The sequence below is a fragment of the Phalangium opilio genome, unplaced genomic scaffold, assembly GCF_054372755.1.
Source record: "Phalangium opilio isolate 3A_F unplaced genomic scaffold, DU_Popi_V2 ptg000070l_1, whole genome shotgun sequence".
NCBI classification, from domain to species: Eukaryota; Metazoa; Arthropoda; class Arachnida; order Opiliones; family Phalangiidae; genus Phalangium; species Phalangium opilio.
Window position 1 is genome coordinate 5,799,286 of NW_028324182.1, and position 24,154 is coordinate 5,823,439.

At 36.0% G+C, this 24,154-nt stretch overlaps 3 protein-coding genes and 1 long non-coding RNA gene across 4 annotated transcripts; 1 reads left to right on the forward strand and 3 right to left on the reverse strand.

Moving 5' to 3' along the window:
• Window positions 1-1,989: 1,989 nt before the first annotated feature.
• On the reverse strand, window positions 1,990-5,243 carry LOC149661258 (uncharacterized). Its single transcript, XR_016368828.1, has 3 exons — window positions 4,997-5,243; window positions 2,529-4,637; window positions 1,990-2,237 (listed from the first exon to the last, which is right to left on the reverse strand). It is a non-coding gene; the product is annotated as an uncharacterized LOC149661258 (long non-coding RNA).
• Window positions 5,244-14,068: 8,825 nt separating this feature from the next.
• LOC149661259 (glycoprotein-N-acetylgalactosamine 3-beta-galactosyltransferase 1-like) lies at window positions 14,069-17,918 on the forward strand. Its single transcript, XM_089842725.1, has 2 exons — window positions 14,069-15,481; window positions 17,496-17,918. Exon 1 carries the CDS (start codon window positions 14,281-14,283, stop codon window positions 15,466-15,468), a length of 1,188 nt encoding a protein of 395 aa, XP_089698851.1. The 5' UTR covers window positions 14,069-14,280; the 3' UTR covers window positions 15,469-15,481; window positions 17,496-17,918.
• LOC149661260 (myoferlin-like) lies at window positions 16,156-19,580 on the reverse strand. The gene is made up of 14 exons (XM_089843775.1): window positions 19,433-19,580; window positions 19,204-19,373; window positions 19,013-19,135; window positions 18,792-18,947; window positions 18,645-18,736; window positions 18,229-18,578; window positions 18,067-18,194; window positions 17,920-18,008; window positions 17,309-17,446; window positions 17,043-17,233; window positions 16,674-16,957; window positions 16,497-16,606; window positions 16,296-16,443; window positions 16,156-16,212 (listed from the first exon to the last, which is right to left on the reverse strand). Exons 1-14 carry the CDS (start codon window positions 19,578-19,580, stop codon window positions 16,180-16,182), a joined length of 2,160 nt encoding a protein of 719 aa, XP_089699901.1. The 3' UTR covers window positions 16,156-16,179.
• Window positions 19,477-24,071, reverse strand: LOC149661261 (myoferlin-like). Its single transcript, XM_089843776.1, has 20 exons — window positions 24,045-24,071; window positions 23,789-23,986; window positions 23,676-23,726; window positions 23,426-23,616; window positions 23,275-23,357; window positions 23,092-23,195; window positions 22,954-23,022; window positions 22,805-22,872; window positions 22,679-22,755; window positions 22,455-22,624; window positions 22,109-22,393; window positions 21,935-22,044; window positions 21,390-21,879; window positions 21,239-21,328; window positions 20,892-21,179; window positions 20,751-20,808; window positions 20,549-20,626; window positions 20,288-20,460; window positions 19,911-20,153; window positions 19,477-19,852 (listed from the first exon to the last, which is right to left on the reverse strand). Exons 1-20 carry the CDS (start codon window positions 24,069-24,071, stop codon window positions 19,655-19,657), a joined length of 3,051 nt encoding a protein of 1,016 aa, XP_089699902.1. The 3' UTR covers window positions 19,477-19,654.
• Between the last annotated feature and the right edge of the window lie 83 nt (window positions 24,072-24,154).

Genomic DNA, 24,154 nt, shown 5'->3' on the forward strand with positions numbered 1-24,154 from the left:
GTGGGTGCTTGTGGGTGCTTGTAGGTACTTGTGGGTGCTTGTAGGTACTTGTGGGTGCTTCTAGGTACTTGTGGGTGCTTCTAGGTACTTGTGGGTGCTTCTAGGTACTTGTGGGTGCTTCTAGGTACTTGTGGGTGCTTCTAGGTACTTGTGGGTGCTTGTGGGTGCTTCTGGGTACTTGTGGGTGTTTGTGGGTGTTTGTGGGTGTTTGTGGGTACTTGTGGGTGCTTGTGGGTACTTGTGGGTACTTGTGGGTGCTTATAGGTACTTATGGGTACTTGTGGGTACTTATAGGTACTTATGGGTACTTGTGGGTGCTTATAGGTACTTATGGGTACTTGTGGGTGCTTATAGGTACTTATGGGTGCTTGTGGGTGCTTGTAGGTACTTGTGGGTGCTTGTAGGTACTTGTGGGTGCTTGTAGGTACTTGTGGGTGCTTGTGGGTGCTTGTAGGTACTTGTGGGTGCTTGTAGGTACTTGTGGGTGCTTGTGGGTGCTTGTAGGTAATTGTGGGTGCTTGTAGGTAATTGTGGGTGCTTGTAGGTAATTGTGGGTGCTTGTGCAGATTTTGAAAATGTAAAACAGTTTCTTAACATTCTTAATTAAAATGAAGACTGAAGGAACAGATATTAATAAAAAATGTCTTGATTAGAATCAAGACCTAAAAAGTATCGATAAGACTGAGGTTATCACTTGTCTGAAGGATCAGATATTAATTTTTCTTTTTAATTGAAACTTAAATGCATGCTTAAGAAAAAACAACGTTCCATTACCGTTTTCCGTTGAAATAAATTATTTTACTGGTAATCAATTTCAAAAATTTACTTATCTCGGCTTTTCGACCACAATTCCATTCCCCGAAAACATTTTATCATTACATTAATTACTTTTGGGAGATAACGTGTCAAAATAGCCTATAAAACAATAAAAAACTGTAATAGCGGTCTGTTTAGCCATGACAAGAACCTTTTAAAAGTTTCAAGCACTATATAACCCTTTCGAGACTAACAGGACCTGAGCAAACTATAGCTTAACCTGCTACTAGTACGACTAGGGAGAACTGATGTAAACTGGAGTTGAAATTTCATCATGTGCGACCTCGGCCTTGAAACTCTCCCATAGTCCGAGTGTGTGTAGAACATAATTTTTTCGCTGTTATCTGCCAAAATCAATCTTTCATGGTAGTGCCGCCTCCTCACTTGAATTTTTCATGATATATTAAGGTTTGAAGGAACAAAATTCTAGATTACCATTTTCACTACCATGTCCCTCTGCTAACTTGAAGCAAACATTCCTCTCTTTTTGCTGCTCATTACCGGTGCCATTCCCTTGACTTTCTGTTCGTTATAACTACTATCATGAGTTTATTTAATTCAAACCAAAATATAAAAGAATTGGATTTTTTTCCTTTTGTGCTACTAAGAATTTACAAATGTTGTCCGTGCCATATCAAATAGTCTCTAACCATTGTTAGAAACTAGAGAGAGAAATTGGGCAGTATCACTGATCATGCCCTGAACTATGAGAAAGAAGAATACGACGGTTGACTAAAGTACACTTGATATTACATCATTTTGCAAAACCGCGAGTAAAAATCTTACTGTCCCTATTGAATTTGGCGCCATTGGTTTTAGAATAATTAAAATGTTCCACTGCGAAGCGTGCCGGTCACGAATGGGGATGTAACGTCTTTAGGAACCTTTCAAAATGCAAAACCATACACGTACTCTCCCAAAAGTAATTAATGTAATGATAAAATGTTTTCGGGGAATGGAATTGTGGTCGAAAAGCCGAGATAAGTAAATTTTTGAAATTGATTACCAGTAAAATTATTTATTTCAACGGAAAACGGTAATGGAACGTTGTTTTTTCTTAAGCATGCATTTAAGTTTCAATTAAAAAGAAAAATTAATATCTGATCCTTCAGACAAGTGATAACCTCAGTCTTATCGATACTTTTTAGGTCTTGATTCTAATCAAGACATTTTTTATTAATTTTAATGTGATCAAATTTCTCCAATATAACCCATTAAACCATCACATGTCCCCGTGACCAATTTTTTCCTGGATAATTGTTGTGTTAATTCTTTTGTTATTTAATAATTTAATGGTTCAAAACGGAAGAGTGCTGTTGTTTTAAATTGATAAAATAACATCAAAACCATTAACAAAAATTATTACGTTAATTTATACAGAGTGTTTCAAAAAGGGTAGTTGCATCGAGAAGCTGTGTTGCCTTTTGTTGTGTACTTATAAACGTTAATAATTAGGCGAATGTGCGATAATTATAGTTTATTAGACAACAATTAAAATATATACTAAAATAACACCAGCGCGAGTTTGCTAGATAATACCCGTACGTATAAGAGTCCAGTAGTCCGTAGTCCGAAGTTGAGAGTCGCGTGCCCGGTATTCGAATGCCTTATCTAATCAATGGGTGATGTTTATATACCTTTCTAAGGGGGTGTGTTTACGTTTACATTAATTGGTGGCGCCACCTAGTTCATTTATTCTTAGGACGCGACACCTTTAAATTAATCATCGCAATCTCAAATATATATATACCAACTTAGATTGAATTCCATCCAAAATTAAGTTAAATGAAAGCGTTTTCGTAAAATAGTGTCTTGTAGGCACCCAGGTTATGTAAAATCCAAAAGTTGTAGACACCCAGGTTATATAAAATTCAAAAGTTGTAGGCACCATTTATTTGAGAATAATTGCTCAGAATTAACTTTAAGTCGCGTTTAAATTAATCAGCGCAATCTCAAATGTATATGTACCAACTTAGATTGAATTCCATCCAAAATTAAGTTAAATGAAAGCGTTTTGGTAAAATTGTGACTCGTAGGCACCCAGGTTATGTAAAATTCAAAAGTTGTAGGCACCTTATATTTGAGAATAATTGCTCGCAATTAACATTAAATTGCGTTTAAATTGAGCACCACATTCATATGACACATTATCAAATTAAATTTCATTACTTTAATAGATATGTTAAATAATCGCATTTTGGACAGTTCAAACCGCTGTGGCCGTGGCCGCTTTAGCAATATTTTGAAGGCACCCTTACCTTAAGTTTAATTGGCACAATTTACTCTTTATAGTGTTTAATTTGAACATCACACTCAAGTAGCATTATAATCCAAGTTAGATTTAATTTCATACTTAATAAACTTAAATATTCACATTTTGGTAAAATTCTTACCCCAGCAGACAAGATTACGAGATTACGAAAGTCTTGTTGCCTTCCTCAGTTTAAGTATGATTACTACTCGTAATTAACTTAAATAATCGCATTTTTTGTAAAATAGTATATTTGGAGGCACCCATGAATCTGTAAAATAGTGTGTTGTAGGCACCCTGAATTTAAGTGAGATAATAGCTAGTTATTAACTATTTAAGTAGTGTATGTTAAACCAAACACGTTTCTGATTATGTATAGTAAATTTGAATTAATTTGACCCGTAATTAACTTAAATAATCGCATTTTCTGTAAAATAGTGCCTCCTGTAAGTCATCTTTTCCCGAGTACAAAATCTGTATGCACACTTAAATTTAAGTATATTTGATAGAAATAAATTCTTCAACTCGTTTATATTATAGAGCGTAATATTCTTAGTAGATGTAGGTAATTTGAATTAATTTCATCGGTAATTAACTTAAATATAAGCATTTTCTGTAAAATAGTATATTTGGAGGCACCCATGAATCTGTAAAATAGTGTGTTGTAGACACCCTGAATTTAAGTGAGATAATAGCTAGTTATTAACTATTTAAGTAGTGTATATTAAACCAAAAACGTTTCTGATTATGTATAGTAAATTTGAATTAATTTGACCCGTAATTAACTTAAATATAAGCATTTTCTGTAAAATAGTAAGTTGTAGTCACCCTTAAATTTAAGTAAATTAGTTCGGAATTAAGTTTTAAAATGTTTTATAATATAGATCATATTTTACTTATTATATATATGCAATTTTGAACCATTTTCACCGGTAATTAACTTAAATATAAGTCTTTCTATAAAACTACTGCTATAGTAGTTTTCCTACTGAGGGCACTTGTAGGCACTTTCTGTAATTCTGTAAAAAAGTGGCGGCCTGAAAGGCTATCCGGCTCGTGAAAAACCGGAAAATCGCAAGGAACAGGAGTGTTTAAAAAAAAAAGAATCTTATTGGCTATTGTGTATGGACGCCAAATTTGAAGACGTTGAAACGTTAGGGCGTATCTATTCTTTCACATTTAACGAATTTGATTTGTAGGTTTCGAATTAACGATGATGTTAGGGCCGTTATACAAATAATCATAATATCTTCTACATCTTTCTTTAGTTTTTTAGCCCCATCACATATTTGATTTTGGTATTTTTTGTTTCTTTCCAAATATTTAACAAAATTTATGGTCTTACATTTAATTTGGAGCTTTCTTTCCATTAAGTACCAATAAAATTACTTCAAACTAAATCTATTTACACATTAAAATGCAATTAGGCAACATAAGTAATTTTTCTCTTGAATTAGGGCTTGTTTAACTACGTTAAATAAATTTCGAAAATGTTATGGCTCTAGAACAGTGTTTCATTAGACTTGAAATAATGCCGTCAAATTTTCAGATCATCTTGTAAATTTCGAGCCTTAAAATTGAAAATTTGGTTTAGAACAAAGTTTACATTTTATCAGGGATAGATTTAATTTCAGAAATAGGAATGGAGAACAGAGTAATGTGGGCGCGCGTCAAAGTCCCGGGGGCATGGAAGAAGAGGCGGGGGGTCATAGCGACAGAGGTAAAAAGGTATTACGTATTTTTCGCCGTCCTCGTCAGCAACGTCATCAAAACGTAATTTTAGTGAGCCAATAAGATAATTTAAAATTTTCGTTAAGTGTTGGACGGAGGGGCTCTATACTGGGTTATGAGTCGGACTGAAGTAAATACTAACCGTTCTCTATTTCTTCTTCTAAAATTAAATATATCCCTGATTATATATATTCCTACTGAAAGATGCGTATGCCATATGGTAGTTTTAAGTTATAATTATCGATTCACAAATAATATTACCGTCCTGTGACTTTGATTAATACATATTATAAAATTATATTTTCGACAAAGACTGACAACACCAGACATAACACAGCTATAAGACAAGTTACTTGAGATTTTCTTTACAAAATGGACTTTCGTCATTTAAAAATTACTTCCCACTGTACCGAAATCGTTTACAGTCGGACTAAAACTTCGAAGGTCCCATTGAACCGAAACCGTGTCTCTGGGCGCTATACGAAAATTGCATCCGCGAGCACTTAACGACAATGAACATCGCTTAAATGCACCCGATTCATATAAAAACATATTTCACCAGCGGCGCAATGATAGAAAATTTACGGGTAGGCCTAATGTAAGATAAGTCTAACTTCGAAATATTTCATTTGATATTATGCTTAAATGGTAATTAACACAAACAAGTTGGGAAACCAAATTAAACCTCTCCAAGTTGAGACGATATTAAGAGGTTTTTCTTAAATAATTAAATAAATATAATTGACGTTAGTTATTTTGATCGTCATTAATATACCTTAATTCTAGTTAAATCGTTTTATGAAATTTATTCCTAAAATCATTTTAAACATAGCTTTTGTCGATGTTGACGTTTGTATTTAGGCGTTTGCCTCTTTAACAAATTTTGGGAAATTTAGGGTATATTAGGCGATTGATTCACGATATTATAAGAAAAAGCGCAAATTGCGTGAACCTTTGGTGGAAGCCCTGCCTTTGGGAGGCTAAACGTTTTTCGTAACCCTTGCCGGTCCAAGGCGGGCGTATTCGGTGTTGGGATTTTACGGTTTACCGTTCTAGCTACCTCTCTCGTCTAGCTCTTTTCATTGACGTCATACGTGGGCGCCAAAGAATACGCGATCTGTCTTATATGAGATATAAAGTTTGTATGTCCGGAAAAAGGAGAACGACGTTAATGGCCTTTATATACGTGTAAACACGAAGGTCTTTTTGCATTCAAAATTGCTATATTTAATAAATTATGTGCACCGTTATTTAGGATAATTATAATGTACCCATAATAGACCTACATTTAAAATGAAAAGACCAAGTATTTTGTATCAAATTTTATTTCAAGTAGTAACTTTTTTCATTTTCATTTTATCATCGTCAGCTTTGAAAGGTGATGGCAATAATTCATTCTTATAATAGTTCGTAGATTTGTAAAACCTTACATTAAATTAAAAGTTCACGACGTAAATAATATTTACCTTTCAGAAAGAATTAGCAACGCGCCGTTACCGCCTAAGATTTGAATTTATAACGGATAATCGGCCTCGCCCTCTCCCTAAACCATTGAAAGTTAGGTAGGGGTGAAGAAGAAAGGGGGTATACAATTTTCAAAGTAGAGAGACGTTTTCTCTCTGGACGCAGCCACCGCGGATTCTTGTTTCTAGCCCACGTAAGACGTCATAGTAAGGGAAAAAATTACTAGAGCCCCCCTACCGAGGGGTCCGTCATTCGAAAAAAAACGTACGGGATTTTTAAATCCCTCGGATTTTTATGGATTTTTACGTATTTTTTTTATTTAAATGGATTTGTCAATTTTTTATAAAAATCCAAAATCCAGTAGGATTTTTAAAAAAACCGTTGTGTTTTTGAATTTTTTCATGGAATTTCGTATTTTTTCTCGGGATTTTGTATTTTTTTCGGGATTTTGCATTTTTTTTCGGGATTTTGTATTTTTTCGGGATTTCGTAATTTGTTTTGGGATTTCGTATTTTTTGAGGATTTCGTATTTTTTTTTAGGATTTTGTATTTTTAACTGTAATTTGTATCGTCTTCCTGGATTTGTGAATTTGAAAATTTTGGATTTTTTGTGGATTTTCACAAAATTTTGGATTTTTTTGTGGATTTTCACAAAATTTGGGAATTTTTTGTGGATTTTCACAAAATTTGGGATTTTTTGTGGATTTTCACAAAATTTTGGATTTCTAAAAAAATTCGAACACACTCCCGGATTTAACATGTTATTTTGGATTTCTAAAAAATTTTCGGTATTTTTTGATTTTTTTCTGGATTTTCGGTGGATTTTTGGATTTTTTACATAATTTTATATATTTTGAAACTTTTGAAAGATCTTCGGATTTTTCAAAAAATTCAAAATCTTTTTTGTATTTTCACTGGAATTTTGGATTTGTTTTTGATTTTTCCCCCGAGCGTACGGGATTTTTTGCCAATGACGGACCCCTCGCCCCCTACTACAAAAAGGAGAATCTCCCGCTTACCACCCCTGAAGGATGCTCCGACCTAATAATGCGAAGCGGTATACAGACCTTGTTGCCGGTCGCCGCGTACTTCTTAATCCTAAGAAGCCAAAAATTGCTTTCTGCTTCGGAAAGGTAAAAATATATATATTTATTTATCAGCTAATACTGTTGGTGAAAGAAACTGTTGGTCTTGTATTTAATTTTACTCAGTATCTTCCAGTTTAGTAAAGCATTATCAATAAAAGATAGGGCCGAATATATTTAACCCGTAAAAGAGGTCATTACGGATTTTTAGAAGAAATAGTGGTAAAATTATTGGTACCAGAAGTGAGATGAGACTGGAAGTGAAGGGCTCTAGCATTGGTAATAGATCCTGGCATTAGTGAACAAATTTGAGGATTTTACGCCGCTCCAATCGCGCCTACGCTAGAGAGAAAAAAATTGGTCGAGTTCCAAAAAAATTTCCTACCCCCGTTCCCCTCAACCTAAAGCGGCGGAACACGGACGCGGGTGCTTGAATCTAGTTCGGCCGTCTACCACCGCGAGCGTCTCACGTTTTGGAGGGAAAATTCTGAAACCGCCACTAGAGGGCCAACCGTTGGTGTGTTATCAAGAATATTCACTTTCGCCGAGTGAAGAATTTGGTTAGCTCAGTACTTCTAGTCTCATCTCACTTCTGTTGGTACGTATATGTCTCGACGCCTAAATGTCACGGCGCCAAAATGTCACGGCGCCTTATTGTCTTGGCGCTTACATGTCACGGCGCCTAATTGTCTCGGCGCCTAAATGTCACGGTGCCTAATTGTCTCGGCGCCTAAATGTCACGGTGCCTAATTGTCTTGGCGGCTACATGGCGGCGCCTAAATAACCAGCGCTTAAGTGGCAGCGCCTAAATGTCACGGACCGATTATAGCCTTACCAAACATAGAATATTCTAGTCTAACCAAACATAGAATATTCTAGCCTAACCAAACATAGAATATTCTAGCCTAACCAAACATAGAATATTCTAGCCTAACCAAACATAGAATATTCTAGCCTAACCAAACATAGAATATTCTAGCCTAACCAAACACAGAATAATCTAGTCTAGCTTCATCATACCTAACCTAACCTAGAATATTCTAGCCTAGCTTAATCGTACCAAACCTAACCTAACCTCTATTATTTTAGCTTAGCCTTACCATACCCAACCTTACAACCTTACCTACAATATTCAAGCCTAGCCTAACCAAACCTAGCCTTGAATAATCTACATAACCCAACCCAACCTTGATTAACCTACATAACCCAACTAAACCATGATTAACCTACACGACCCAAGTAAACCTAGGTTAACCTATCCTAACCTTACCTAACCAAACCTAACATAACCCAACTCAGATACAGAACAAATTTCCTCTCAAACATTAATATTTAGCTTACTTCCGTTCCTGATCTCTCATCTAAACATTAATTATTCGCCACGGGAAGAACATCATGCAAGGTGAACAACATTAGCATTCGTATGATAGCATTAGGATTCAAACCTGCTACGTTAGGATCAATGGGGTGTATGTATGGCGTTGTCAGCTGTGGGCTGTGGCATAGGGGCTAACAACGACCACTCTATACATTGTAATGATGTCCCAGGCTTTGTATGGGCATTCTTGGACAAAGCTTTGATTATTATCATAAAAATTTGATTAATTTGAAATTCACCATTCCGCTAATTTCGAAAATAGTTTGGCGCATTTCTGTTTAATGTGATTTCATGCCAATGTCAAATTGCTTAACAGGGAGGATACCATTTTGATCGAAGTGTGAATGTTCGAAAAACAATATTAAAATGTTCGGTAGAAGAATGAGATGATGGCACCAGAGGTCAATGCTAGGTCCTCATATTCTTAGCAACGTAAACTAACAAGGGTTAAGGGCTTGTCCATCTTGTTAACTGCCACTAATCCTATAAATTGTAGAACAGCTAAACTTCCTTTTCCTTTGATTTTTTTCCAACGGAATCACAAAAAATATAACTCTAAACGGATATCACCAAAATTCCTAATCGTGTATTTACCACATGTCGAGATCTATATAATAATTTCCTGCTCTATTAGCTGTTATCGAACTTCTCTGGATTAACAAGCAAAAAAAAACCTCTTTTTAAAGCAAATGTGCCACCGCAGATAAGAAGAGGGCGGATAATTGGGGAAAAGTATTTATTGAAACTCATTTTATAAGCTAAAACAATACTGCGGAACCACATTTAAGTGTTAATTTCATATTCATTTGGCGTAATTAAAGAAGAATGAACCGAAAACAACCTTTTTCGGCTACAATTCATGGATAACTTTTAGTTAGGGCAAAAGACTAAAATTATAACTACACGAGTAGTTCGTCTAATCTCAAATTGCCTATTTCACACTTAGCACTTCAATAAATTTACACTATCATCTAAATTCATGAAAAGGCGCGAAATTCCAAAATTCAGGTAGTTCGGCAAAAACTAAACTATACACTATAAATTAAACTAACACAATTGCGCTACGCTACAACCTTAATTTTAGCTTTACTGAGCAAATTTAAGGTAAAATTCACCCTCAAAGTCCATTTCCTGGCAAAAGAAAATATATACTGATGTTATTTTTAGAATGGTCTTAGTATATTACAATCATTGGGTGTTTTACAGAATTCTTTCTCTTTCAAACGCTTCTGGCCATAAGTTCATGTTAGAAATTTATAAGATGCGATAAGTATGCGAAGGCATAAGTTGTAAACTAAAACTTCTGTACGTGTATTAATTGAACGTTAAGTACGTAATCATTTTAGCACTGTTAAAGGTGACTCGATCATCGAGGGATAATCACTAACACTTTCTGTTATTCTATTAAGGGTTATAATACTTGTGTGTAATCAGTTTAGCATTGTTAAAGCTAAAACCTCGTTTTTAGAATGGCCTTACGGGTAATCTTTTTAGCAATGTTAAGGGTTAGCGCATCGAGGGGCTACTCACTCAATCTTTCTCTTTGCGTCGCACTATTACAATTATAACATAAATAAATTTATTGAAATACTAGTCGTTAAAAACTTCCATCAAAAGGATATAAAGAATGGGTAGATTTTACTAAATTCATGAAAAGGCGCGAAATTCAAAAATTCAAGTATTGCTACCCTACAACATTAATTTTAGCTTTACTGAGCATATTTATTGTGAAATTCACCCTCAACATCCATTTCCTGGTTTTAAGCCGGTTTCAGCGTATTTAAGTCCGTTTTAAGCCTGCATCAGCGTATTTCAGTCCGTTTTCAGACAATTTCACCTTATTTCAGTCCGTTAATAAGCTGAATCTGGCTTAAAACTGTAGCGGGCGTTGGGGTTGTGTAACGGCCATTTCGCAACCGTGCCCCATAGCGTTAAATTTGGTGCGTTTGGGGTATCGATGGAACGAGCACACGTCGCTGGAGCCAAAGAGAGTATAGGAGAGGAGTGGAAAGAGGGTAAAATCTTGTTGCTCTTTTCTACCGCGCATCTTCAATGCGCAGTACCAATGCATTTCCATTTGAGACATTAAATAGTATCGTAGGTGGCACGACTGAGCCGGAAACTCGCACGTACCACTAGTATAATGTAGGGGCAACATTGTAATTTAGCCTTATTGAGCGGGGGAGCTTCCACTCCTCCCCTATACTCTCTTTGCTGGAGCCAAAAGATATATTTCGTCCCCTCGGTCCCTCCTTTTATAGACACAGGGTCTTGAATCGGGTCTAAGGGTTCCTACCCCCTTTGACGTTTGGTCAAGGGGTTAAGTCTCTGTCGGGATTCCGACGAGGACAGTTGCGCGGTGCAATAGGACTTTCTTATACCCCCTGATAGTTTTGCAAGCGTGTGCTCGTTCCATCGATACCCCAAACGCACCAAATTTAACGCTATGGGGCACGGTTGCGAAATGGCCGTTACACAACCCCAACGCCCGCTACAGTTTTAAGCCAGATTCAGCTTATTAACGGACTGAAATAAGGTGAAATTGTCTGAAAACGGACTGAAATATGCTGATACAGGCTTAAAACGGACTTAAATACGCTGAAACCGGCTTAAAACCAGGAAATGGACGTTGAGGGTGAATTTCACAATAAATATGCTCAGTAAAGCTAAAATTAATGTTGTAGGGTAGCAATACTTGAATTTTTGAATTTCGCGCCTTTTCATGAATTTAGATGATAGTGTAAATTTATTGAAGTGCTAAGTGTGAAATAGGCAATTTGAGATTAGACGAACTACTTGTGTAGTTATAATTTTAGTCTTTTGCCCTAACTAAAAGTTATCCATGAATTGTAGCCGAAAAAGGTTGTTTTCGGTTCATTCTTCTTTAATTACGCCAAATGAATATGAAATTAACACTTAAATGTGGTTCCGCAGTATTGTTTTAGCTTATAAAATGAGTTTCAACAAATACTTTTCCCCAATTATCTTTTGCCGAACATTCGCGCCTTCCATGTTTTTCAATGATAATGTAAATTTATTTAAGTTTTAAATGAAAAAAATTGGTTGGACGAACAACTCGTGTAATTATATTATGAATTATTTAGTTTCATTAAAAGTGTTTTTTCAGAAAATATGGTTGTTTTGCTTTAATATCTCATTAATTATACTTAATTAAGTTGATATTAACGGTTTTAGTAGTGTTTAATTACTTTACAATATGAGTTTGATTTTTTTTAAACTTAATAGGAGTTTGGCTTTGCCGACGCGCTTGTATTTTTGCCTTTAAGTATACCTTTAAAATATCTACCTTAGGAAAAGTTACGAAACTGAAAAATGGGCAATGAAGCTGTTTTAAGAAAAGGCTTGCCGTCCACTGCGACGTCTCCTTCGACTTATATTTATCGGTCGGTCTTATCAGCATGGAAAAATTTGGGAGTCTTGCGAAGGAAATGATTTCCGTCTATATGGCGCGAGAAACTATTGGCTATTGTAAAAACCTCACCAAAAAGGTATTTATTATAGGTATTAAAGGGTTATTATAGGTACAACCTTTAAATTTCAATGGCTCTCGCTTTCAATGTGGAAAAAAGTACTTCTGAGTGTTAATTGTAAATAATCGAAAGGAAAATGGAAGCTGGGTGAAAGATAAGTGTAGTTTTAATTTTTATTTGTTAGTTTATTTATAGTTATCTATGTATTTACCCAAAAATTTGCGTTAATTTCACGTTAATTATATACACGTAATTAAGATGAAATCAACGTTGGACTGTGGTTCGGCGGTGTTGATTAAGATTCAATAAATAATTCACAAAAAATTGCAATGTTTAGTGGAGTTTTTGCCGAACAATCCCTACTTTACCCCAAACTTTTGAATTTCACGCCTATTAATGTTTTTTAAAGATAATATAAATTAATTTAACAGTGAAATAGGGAAAAAGGGGCTTTAACAACTTCTAGCTTAGGTTTAATCTTAATTATGTAGTTTTATTAAAAGTTATTTTAATTTTTGTCCCAAAAATGTACGTTTTTGGTCGAATTTCACTTTAATTATACTTAATTAAGTTGAAATTAACGTTGAATTGTGGTTCGGCAGAGTAGATTTAGCTTATAAATTGAGATTGAATAAATAATTCATATTAATATCAATGTTTAATTGAAAATTCAATCCTTGCAGATAAAACCCTATTTTACACCAAACTTTGGAATTTCGCGCTTCTTCAAAGACTGGGCATATTTTTTAATTTCACGCCCATAATATTTTGCCGAAAAACCCCTATTTTACCCCAAACTTTGGAATTTCCTAAATATTAATGAATTATAAAGATAATATATATTAATTTCAGTGTTAAATGGGAAAAAAGGGGATTTACCACCTTATAGCATAGTTTTAATCTTAATTATGTAGTTTAATTAAAAGTTAATTTAATTTTTGTCCCAAAAATGTACGTTTTTGGTCTAATTTTACGTTAATTAAACTTAATTAAGTTGAAATTAACGTGGGATTGTGGATCGGCAGAGTAGATTTAGCTTATAAATTGAGATTCAATAAATAATTCACATTAATATCAATGTTAAATTGAAAATTCAATCCTTGCCGAAAAAACCCTATTTTACCCCAAACTTTGGAATTTCCTAAATATTAATGAATTATAAAGATAATATAAATTAATTTCAGTGTTAAATGGGAAAAAAGGGGATTTACCACCTTATAGCATAGTTTTAATCTTAATTATGTAGTTTAATTAAAAGTTATTTTAATTTTTGTCCCAAAAATGTACGTTATTGGTCGAATTTTACGTTAATTATGCTTAATTAAGTTGAAATTAACATTGGATTGTGGTTCGGCAGAGTAGATTTAGCTTATAAATTGAGATTCAATAAACAGTTCACATTAATGTCAATGTTTAGTTGAGTTTTTGATCTTTGCCGAAAAATTTATTATTTTAATAGTCGTTGGGGCGAGAGAGGGTAGTTTAGTTAGGCCTATTTTGTTTCTGAAATGGATTTGAATTTTTGCTTGATTTAATTGCGACTTTTAGTGTGGGGGCCGTATTTTTATATTTTACCCCACTCTTTTGTGCCGAAAAGTGCCGAAACGGTCACTAATTTACCCCGAAAAGCCGAAGGCGAAGCCAGAAGTCATTTAGGATGTTTTAGCAGACGACGCATGGGAGGTTTCTACTATTTTAGAATTTGGGGTAATTCGGCAAAAGTTCGACAAAAATAATTTCGGGGTAAAATAGTGTTTGCCTAGTACGACTTTTCACATTCCCCCCTTTAATTAAAGCAGACATTTTAGCAGACTTCTTTTCATTCCTAAAACTAATTTCCTTATTTCAGGCCCTCTATTCCTGCTACGGACATCCAATCACAGGCCTTAAAAAGGTAAACAAACAGCGGCCATTACAAAAAAGGCGTGGTTTAAGCGACCAAACCCTTAATTTAAAATTGAGTCGTCTGCTCAAATGATTTAGACCTAAAAGTATGTTATCGCTGCTGAAAGTGTTACGTAAACACGAAATAAAAATCATGTAACGGTTGAAAAAACATTAAAAATGAGGTTGAAAACGACGATAAACTTTAAAATACTAATATTTTGCGGTGCTTGTTTGTGCGGAGCGATTATAGCTTATATATGGCGAAATTTTGAACACCGACATCGTCAAAGAACGATTAAAGTTGCTTCTACGTTACATGATACTTCAAAAAGATACGCTAAATGGTTAGATAAACGTCATCTCGAAAGAAAAAAATTACCCGAGGAATGGATAAGTTATAAACGCGAGGGTTATCACCCTGATAAACTCGAAACCGAAGCCCAATATTTGGAGAAAAATATTAAAGTCTTATGTTGCATTCAATCAAAAAGTAGACCTCACGCTAAAGCTGTTAAAGAAACATGGGGGCGAAATTGCAATTCCGCTATTTATTGGGGAGATTTTACAGATAACGAAGTGCCAGTAATCGAAATACCCTCTGACAACCGCCTTTGCTCATTAATAAACCATATTTGGCTCAAATACAAAAACAAATTTCAATGGATGTATTTAACAGATGATAAAACCTTCTCAATTATGGAAAATTTACGTCGTTACGTCGCACCGTTAAACATGACCAAACCATACTATTTAGGACACGCTGTACAAAAACCATATTTCGCTAATCCTTACAATCTCTTAGACGCTGGTATTGTCTTAAGCCACGAAACAATCTTTAAACTTTACACAAAATTGCAAAATGAAAATTGCACCATGCAAAAATCCTCTTCTTTAATTGACGAAGAAATAGGATTTTATTTGAAAGGTGTAGCTAAAGTCGCTGATACCAGGGATGCAAAATTACGCGGTAGATTCAACCCTTTTTCCCCTCAAGAAATGTTAATCCCAGGTTCAATAAGCATCTTCAACCCTTATTGGCGAAATAGTCTATTTTTAAGTAACGAGGGAATGGAGAGCGTTAGTGATGAAGCCGTTTCTTTTCACGGCGTTTCTCACATTCAAATGCATCTCTTGTACTATTTGACCCACGCCCTGGCGCCTTTCAAACACAGTTTAATAGGATTGGGTAACGCCAAAGCCCCTGATAATTTGTTCGCACACAAATTTGATGATGACCCTACAAAGAAACTGTTTGCCGCTAAATCAGTTGTCAAGCTATTAATGCCTAGAGATATGGCCAAGACCAACCATCTATATAACTACAAGCTAAGCCAACCTATTAACATGAAAGATAATGAAATTTGAACACCACGTTTTGGTAAGTTTTATTTATTTAACGCGTTGTACAATAGAGCTATCTCAGTTGTGACGTCAGTGCCTAGGTAAAACGTCAGGGGCTTAGCTTTGTCAGTGGGCGGCCATGTTTGGTACAATGGTACCACTTTGACTCTATAGGGTGTTTGCGCGAGAGTAAACAGGGAGAAGAAATAGGGGGCGAAAACCGGTTTTCAGGGGATGCCAACATGCCGTCCTAACGTGGCCAGAGCGGGCAGCCGGCAAGGGGAGAGGAAAGGGGGTAGGTAACTTGACGTCACGCACAAAGACCCTATAGGGAGCTAACAGTTCTGACCCTGAAACGTCACACCCTTCTATCTCTTACTGGAGTTTCATCCCCCTAACGGTTGGAAACAGTATTCTACGCGCAAAAATTCCAACCAGAGAGGGGCTGTGTGACGTCAGACTATCTCTTCCCCCTAGCCAGTTGTTAGCTCCCTATGGGCAAATAGCATGGATGACGTCGCACTAAGGCTTCTGCATGCATAGTTTTTAGGCTAGGAGGATTCACACAATTTACACAAGGAGGCGAGGCTACTTGTAGGACGAAGTAGTCTGGCTTCCTTGTGTAACTGGTGTGAATTCTCCTAGCCTGAAAACCACGCATTGCCTGGGAGTAAAATTAAAACAAAAATTTAGAAGGAATTTAAATCAAAAAATCGGATAATTAGATAATTTTATTTAATCGGGAAATATGCGTTTTACAATAATTGCCTGAAATTAAAATGAACACCAACAACAAAAAAAGATGAATTAGAAGGCATTTTAATTAAAAATAAGCTAAATTATTTAATTACCGGTAAATTGTAGATCATTATTAATCCAAAGAGAATCAACATGGCGACTAAAATAATGGTAATTACGCGGCACTTGTGATTCCTCCATAACGTATATTTAATAAACTTAATTGGATTTAAAAACCAGAGAAATGACGTTTTTGGTCTCCTATAAAAACCGAAGTAAACTTATTGATTCACTCATAACCAAAATAATATTACTTTGGTTCATCCAATCGCGGATTTTCATTCGGTTCCTCGCGACCTTTACCCGCTGGTCTTTCATTGGCTTCTTCTTCTGACAGTATTTGAATTTCCATTTCAATTTTACCCTAAATAAAATAAAATTAAATTATCATTAAATATAATTATTAAAGGAGGTTTTAAGTAATTACTAACAGTCAGGTCATATTCTCCATCTTCCCTTTTTCTAGCTAGTGGCCAAAACCCACTGGCGTATTTCGTTTTAAATAAATTGCATTTATCCGGCAAGTTTTTCAATCTTTGATATCGAATTTTTTTATCAGCGCGAAATTTGAATAATTTTAAAAATCGCTCCCAAATATTCCTTAATCCAATTTCTATTGGAATTTCTCGGGGATAATATCCAACTTGTGATAAATCGCACCACATTGCCAATTTTGAGGGTTTCCAAGCACGCAATAGATTTAATTCTAATTGACCTTTAATTAAAATAATTAATACGTAATAAATTCCCCACCATTTCCTTCATAATTAAAACCATAATCTTATGAAGTTATAACTAACCCAAAAAATCGTCTCTAGATATGATATCCGCGTCAAAAACTTGTAACGTCAAAACGGGGGGACATTTACGCGTGGTCTCATCCAGTGACCAAATTCTGTCCCTTTTTCTGTATATTAACATTTTTTCCGTGACGTCATAAGTGAATGGGAAGACGAAACGATAATTGAAATTTCCCTCCCCGTCTAAAGACCTTTAAATTTAAAATTAATTGCCATTACATTCAAAATTCGTGTTAAAACTTAAACATGATTCCAGAGTTAATTACCTGTAGTGCACATCAGTGCTTTGAATATCGCCCGAAAAAATCCCTTTAACATAAATGTCACTCATTCTTTCGCCTAGGGCATTTTTATCTTGTAATTCCACGTCATAAGTGTTGCGAATTACCACGCGCAGAACGTAACTAAGTAATTAAAACTAACGATTGGTTTTTTTCTCTCCGTTTTTTACAGATCTGATTGACGTTTAAAGAAGTTATTTGGTTCAAAATAATTCCTAGTATTATTTAATATATTTTTGTAGTATCTTGATACTAACTAGCATTTTTTTCTCTACACTATACTTATGTTACATTCTTGTTATCGGATGCTAATATCCCTTCTAAGGTTGCAAAACTAAAGTATAAAATATATATTTTTGTTTAACTAAATAAATTTAACTAAAAATTGACTGTGATAACAGCGATGTCTAATATTATTTTATAAACGGTATAAGGGACTAATTTTTAACTATTTAGGCCTTATTTGAATATTTAACTATATGCTTTTTCAGTATTAATGTTTAAATTAAAAAAGAACTTGTATTCACTCCATGTATTAACGCGCCTAACATTCTAAAATAAAATTATTTTGCAAATAAAAAAAAAAACTTTTGTACTTGTCTGGTTGTCTGGGACTTATGGACACTTCCGGGCCAGGTGGTCCCCAAGATACGGGGAAAATGTCCAACCACATCCTCAGCTTTCCCTAAATAATATTCCACAGTCACTTGCCAATAGACCTTCAATTTATGATAAACGCTTACGCGAGGAATGTTGGGAATCTTGGGGTCGTATAAAAATCGCGTTTCAACGTGTTCAGGTACCAATGGAAACAAATTCAAAACGTGCAAAGATAGCTGTTCTTTGGGGTAGTTCCCGAATGGTGCCTTTTCTGAGTCAAAGGTTAGATGAAATTAGGCTAGTACTAAAACAATTCCCGAGGAGAAATTTACCGAAATCTTTGAGTCTATATTTTTTGCGCCCGATATAAAGGCATTTGTCGGAAACGTATATAGGTTTGGGTAAGTCCCAAAGTTCACAAATCGATGCCAAGATTTCCGATGGTAGAAGGCAATCGCGCCAAGGGGAAAGTTCACCCGATTGACCTCTGTAAGTCCGTGGTAACCCGCAAGTAGCGCGATACTTGGTAAAACACCGCGACTCCAAATCAACCACTGTTTGACCTAGAAGGTCATCTGGACTCATAGTATCTCTGTTCCAAATGGCCACCATCAAGTCGCGATGTTCAGATAAACACCCTTTCACTTCGAATACCCTGAAACGGTGAAACCCTTAAATTGTTAAATTAAGCTATCCCGTTCGACTAACACTTCATCCTTACTCTCCGAAGACCGGGTTTAAAGTATTTGACAAGTATCTATCCCTTGTGTCTTTTCTATCGCTACCCAACTGTACCACGATGTACGGATCGGCCTAATTATAAGCGTCTGCGTTAGTTACTCCTTACGAGCCAGAAAAATAGACTTACCTTTCCATTGATATCCTTGGGTACCAAATCAAAAGCGGAAATGACGTAAACGCGCACAATCACTTCCGAAATGGTCCGGAAATACGAGTGGCATTTGGATAGCTGGTAAGTATTTGGTTCCTCATTTTCCGACAGAGGGTAAATTTTAATCGCGCACTATGAAAAGTATATTAAATCGTTTTGAGCCTTGAAAGTCCAAGGAGGTCGAAGGTACGTGCTACTTTAATTTCTCCGCATATTTTCGGAGTACCATCTCTTCTTTCGCCCCGAAAAACGTTAAAAGCTACGATCATATCCGTAAAACCTCGGAACTGCTCTTGTTTCTCGAGTTCCGAATGGTATATCTGAAAATTGACCCGCCGTTAGAGCGAATTATAGTTTTTTCATTGTTCCAAAAGATTAGTAAACTAACCTGAAAGGTATCTTGCCCTAGTTTCTTCAACCTTTTTTTCGCCTCTAAGTGACCTTGGGATGCCCGATACCTCAACCACCAATCAAAATCCATCATGTCGTCGTCGTCTAAGCGTTCGAATTCGCGACTAACAACTACGCGTCTTTCACTCGCTTTTGTAAACTTCTTTCCTTGGGTTTAATGAATGTGTCTTAATTTCCGTTAAACCATTAATTAGAAGCCGACTAACTTTTCTCTTCCCGACTTTTATTCTCGTACGTCCCGTTCGACCTGACATTGGTATCCGAAGTCATACAAACGAATTGGTCCAAGGTTTCAACTTCGACCACCCCAATAACTGTATGTTTACCATAAAACCTTTTGTCCTTCAGGACCATGGTAATAGGTCCCCAATACTTAAACTCCCGAGGAAGTTCCTACAAAATTTGAAACCGGAACCATCCCCTTGTTCTTACATATACAAACCAACGAGGCAAATGAAATAAATATGCACCATTTTCGCGAAAGAAATTGGTGTGGACCTAACGTCACTACCGTTGTCGGATGGTACCACGATGACGTATTTTCCACAACGAAACTCTAAGTTTGGCGCGTGTAACATTGGTAGAGAACGTGACAAATCTAGTTTGGAGGCGCTCCAAAATATCACCTAAAATATTCGACTCCTCAAGAGGCCTATTTTTCATAAAACTGGTGTGGAAATATACCTCTAAACCGTAAATATTCAGTTCAGGTCTAATCGCGTCTGGAATTGATATGACGTCACTATTTGATATCATATTCGGCATAGATTTATGTCCAACTTCGACCATTTCAAAGGCGCACAATATTCTAGCCCTTTCCGACGATACTTCGTTCAATTTGAACCACTTTAGTTCGGGGGTCAAGTACTTTTCTTGTTTTTCCACAACATGTGGTGTCAATATGACATATCCTAGCCATTTGTCACCCTTAAAATACATATCTCTCTAAGTCCTGGCTAACAAAGGTAAGCCTACCCGATTTGGCGCTTCTTTTGCATAATTTTAGGTCAACCCTGATATTCGTCCCCCACTGCTTATCAAGTTTTAAAAATTTGACTTACCAAGATGTTCTTGTCAAAAACCTCGATCAAAATCGGTGTACTGTGAAGCTCGTCCTTGCAATCGGGTACCAAGACGTCATTTACCAACGTCTGGTCCCAAACTGGCGCTAAACTTTCGAGTACCGCTCTGGTTTTAGAACTATATCCATTTAAGGTCACTTTCAAATACGTATCTTTTGGTTTTACAAAATATTTAAATTACAATTAGAAGTTGAATATTACTACAACTCAATTAGGCGAATGGACGATTAAAATAATTACTAGCTAATGTATTAGAATGACCCGAAACAATATCGCGAGCTTGGTAAACGTGGGCCATGAACCGAAATCGCCGGACGCCTGGTGGAAAATGAATGTATAAAAAAGAACTGGCCTATCGACTGCCGGGCTTGCCAATCAGCTTTATTTTTTAAGCCCAGAAATAACGTCGTGATCTATTTTATGACCTAAAAACCGTCCATACCTTCGTAAACTAAAAATGTTTTGGGTTGCAATCCTTTTTCTTTCTTTAAAATCGGTTCCTGAATATATTTTACCAACTAATTACTTTTTGATTTCGTTTTAAATAGTTAATAAGCTTTGGTTTAGTTTCGTTAAATCTTACGTCTTCATCTTGTGGTTGTTCCGGCAATATTTGAACCACTTCCGGTTTATCTTGAAGGACTTGACGGCGCCAACATCTTTTTCTGGCGGTGTCGCCTGTACTAGGGACCTTCCTATTGGCCGATTTCAAACAATTTCCATACCTCCATCCATCTTCTATGACATCACTCGAATCACTTCCGCTTTTCATGGAAATCCAATCACTATTCAAGGTATTAGGTACTACGAACCAATCGCCAACGAATTTAAAATCGTTAAAAGTTTCGAATCGTTCTTTCGTTTGAGACACCTTGATTAACGATGGTTTGATTTAAAAGTTTGAGTAATTAACATTACGATTAAACTTACGGATCCATCGACGTTAGACCAAGCGGGCCAACTACAAACGATAGAAGAACTTGGCCTCCAACTACCACAAACGCGTACTTGATTCTCAAACTATAATACTACGATTTAAAACTTGATAATTAATTAAATCCTAATTGAAAAGTTTAAATACCGTTTCGACAAAATGGCTGACACTGACTCCCCTTTTTCCGAAACAATGATTGGCTGTTTTGAGTCGCGACTTCAATCCAAATACGCACTTTAATCTTAGTAGCGCAAAGGGCCGTTCATCGTCGTCAACAGTCATCATCGATACCAGTATTTCCTTGCCCCTAAAGTCCTCTAAATTTCCGGAGATTTCGGACCTTTTCAAGAGCTCCAGGACAGAAATATTATGATGAGACAATTCCTTCTTCTTGGACATGAGGGTCAATTCCATATCCGGAATACTCAGTTGAGGTTCTTTCGATATAGATCGTAATTTGCGCGAAATATCCTCAAGTTGGTCAAGGACCCCTGTCTCCAAATCGGGTTCAAAGTTCATCATGCTTTCCATAATATTTTCCAAAGTGTGCCGTCTCGCGTGACGTAATTTCAGGTCCAATTCAGTTTCCGGTACACTCTCATCGGGTAGGTGTTCCGATAGCGAACGTATTAAGTTTCTAATACGTATTTTAAGTTACTAATAGCCCTGAAGATCATAATACTACTACGAACTTAATTTCGCGTCTACTTTCTCTTAAGATGTCCGTAATCTTTTTCTTAAGTACATTAGACTCAGAACTTCCGGTTTTAAGACAAGCTTTTAAAATGCCCAATTGGTTCTCCTTAAAATTTCATTACCACTATATTCTTAAAGTTAATCTTGGCCAGTTAGAATTAATGACTTACGAAATTTTCAGCGACTTTAAGAATGTCCAAGGACACCCTGTATCTATATAAATAGTCCTCCCATTCGGACTCGACTGTCAAAACGGGTTTATCCAATTCCGTACTAAATTCCAGTACCGCGTAACCTTCGTCATTAGTTACGGGATACTGCGCGTCCGTCCAAGACTTATCTTGAGTGTAAGGTCCCATGGACAATCCGATCTTGATTGGTCCCGTTATTTTCATCGTTAGTATCGCTTCCAACAATACCACATACAAAACGAACCGTTTTCTGACCCCACAAACCTAAGTTTCACAATTTTTCGGTTGACTTTTAACACGAGATTTTGAAGGTAAGTTTAATTACTGCTAATTGCGTGGGTAATTTATCTCGTAGGGGACAGAATGATTTAACATCATCGTGTAGGTACACCTTCATAGATAAAAGTACGCGTCCCCGAAAATGGTAAGAGGTATTTTGACCCTCTGTTTCTTGGGTGAAATTAACCCAAGTGGGTCCGAATGTTGGAAGAAACCCTAAATTCGAAGTATGTTGTTTAACAGAACTATTTACAATTAACACAGACAAACCATGGATATCTCCCGATGATGTTTCATTAAGATTCAATATCGCGTGAGATACGATGTCATGTCGACTAATCCTATCCCTAATTAAGTTTAATTGACGTAAATTAACTATAGCAATATATTTTTTACTTAAATCTGTATTTATAAACCAACCAGTCTTTCAGAGTAAAATATACTTTGTTTGCCACCGATGGGAACTATTTTTAGTTTAATTATGATTAGACTATAGTTAATTTAAAATTGCGATGGAATAAAATTAAAATTAAACTTAAACTTACCAGAAAGTCAATTTCCAAGATTTCGTACCATTCTGGTGAATCGTCATTTCTAATAACCTTAGTTCTAACCTAAAATATTCGGAACAATTTACGCGCCTATCCTCCTGCCAAACTATAAAACAAATATAGTTCGCGTACTGTTTGTCCAGCGAAGAATACTTGAAGATAGGAATCGATTTTTGTCCTATCACCGCATTCCGGCGAAATCGCGTGTTTAAAGGCGTCCAGTATCCCAAAACGCACTTATCATAAAAAATTCAAAAGTACTATAAGATTCTGTGTGTCCATTGTGGAACAATACAGAAAGAACTACTTAATTACATTTGGGAACATTTTCCGCGCGGTACGCGTGAATTATCATGCGAGCTGGTTTCCCAATTGGTACGCGACCTCGAAGTAAATTACTGCAAATCGTTGACGTTTTGATTTAAATTAATGACTAAATTAATTAAAGGCTGACTGAACAAATAACCTTTCAATATCTTCCTCTTTTTCGTTTGGTTTCAAGTCTAAATCCGGTCCCGGTTCGTTGTTATTTAAAACTAAAACCGATACCTTAAGGAAACCGGATGGATACGTCATACCATTCCGCGAATGGGTTAACTCTAACCATTTATTGACGTAACCGTGGCTCAATTGTTGGTAAATATCGGATAATGACAGCTTAAAAAGTTGATTACTTTAGTATATGAATTTCCTAAACTTTCATTGGATTTAGTAACCTGAAACTCTCCCAAAACCGCGTCCTTCTTTAACCGATATGGGTTCAAGACCTGGGGATAATTTCGCGTCAAAGGCGCCCAAAAACCATTATAAACCCTCCCAAACTTTGTACCTGAAACGTAATGCACTCTTTAGATAAGTCTTCCTCGGTTAGTTTTAAGTCGTAGATGGTGAAGGTCTCATTCCACCATGGATTATTCGTATGAAAGGCGTTTTCGGTGGATTCACTTTGCCCTAGAACTTCCACTTTACAGTAAGGTCTAACGTCATTTCCGTAAAGATGCCGACCTTCAATTACTTTCGCCAGGACCTAATTACCGAATTTATTGAGCTCCCATTTTAACAGCCTTCGTTAAAACGACATTTACCCAATATTTATTCGTTCTTGGAAACATTGCGTTATTGGTATTTGACACTATAGTTATAGAATTGTTAAGCCTAATTAGAAAAAGCCCGCGTGCTAAATTTGAAAGACAAT

What these genes read in the sequence shown, in the direction of transcription:
- LOC149661259 (XM_089842725.1), top strand. Translation starts at nt 14,281, where the DNA reads ATGAGGTTGAAAACGACGATAAACTTTAAAATACTAATATTTTGCGGT.
- LOC149661260 (XM_089843775.1), bottom strand. Translation starts at nt 19,580, where the DNA reads ATGGTCCTGAAGGACAAAAGGTTTTATGGTAAACATACAGTTATTGGG. An exon ending in TAAAAGTCGGGAAGAGAAAA is followed by an intron (nt 19,374 to 19,432) that starts GTTAGTCGGCTT and finishes ATTAAACCCAAG; the next exon opens with GAAAGAAGTTTACAAAAGCG. An exon ending in AGTCCCAGACAACCAGACAA is followed by an intron (nt 17,447 to 17,919) that starts GTACAAAAGTTT and finishes TTAATTACTTAG; the next exon opens with TTACGTTCTGCGCGTGGTAA.
- LOC149661261 (XM_089843776.1), bottom strand. Translation starts at nt 24,071, where the DNA reads ATGTTTCCAAGAACGAATAAATATTGG. An exon ending in TCTTGGAAATTGACTTTCTG is followed by an intron (nt 22,873 to 22,953) that starts GTAAGTTTAAGT and finishes AACTAAAAATAG; the next exon opens with TTCCCATCGGTGGCAAACAA. An exon ending in ATCATCGGGAGATATCCATG is followed by an intron (nt 22,625 to 22,678) that starts GTTTGTCTGTGT and finishes CTTCGAATTTAG; the next exon opens with GGTTTCTTCCAACATTCGGA.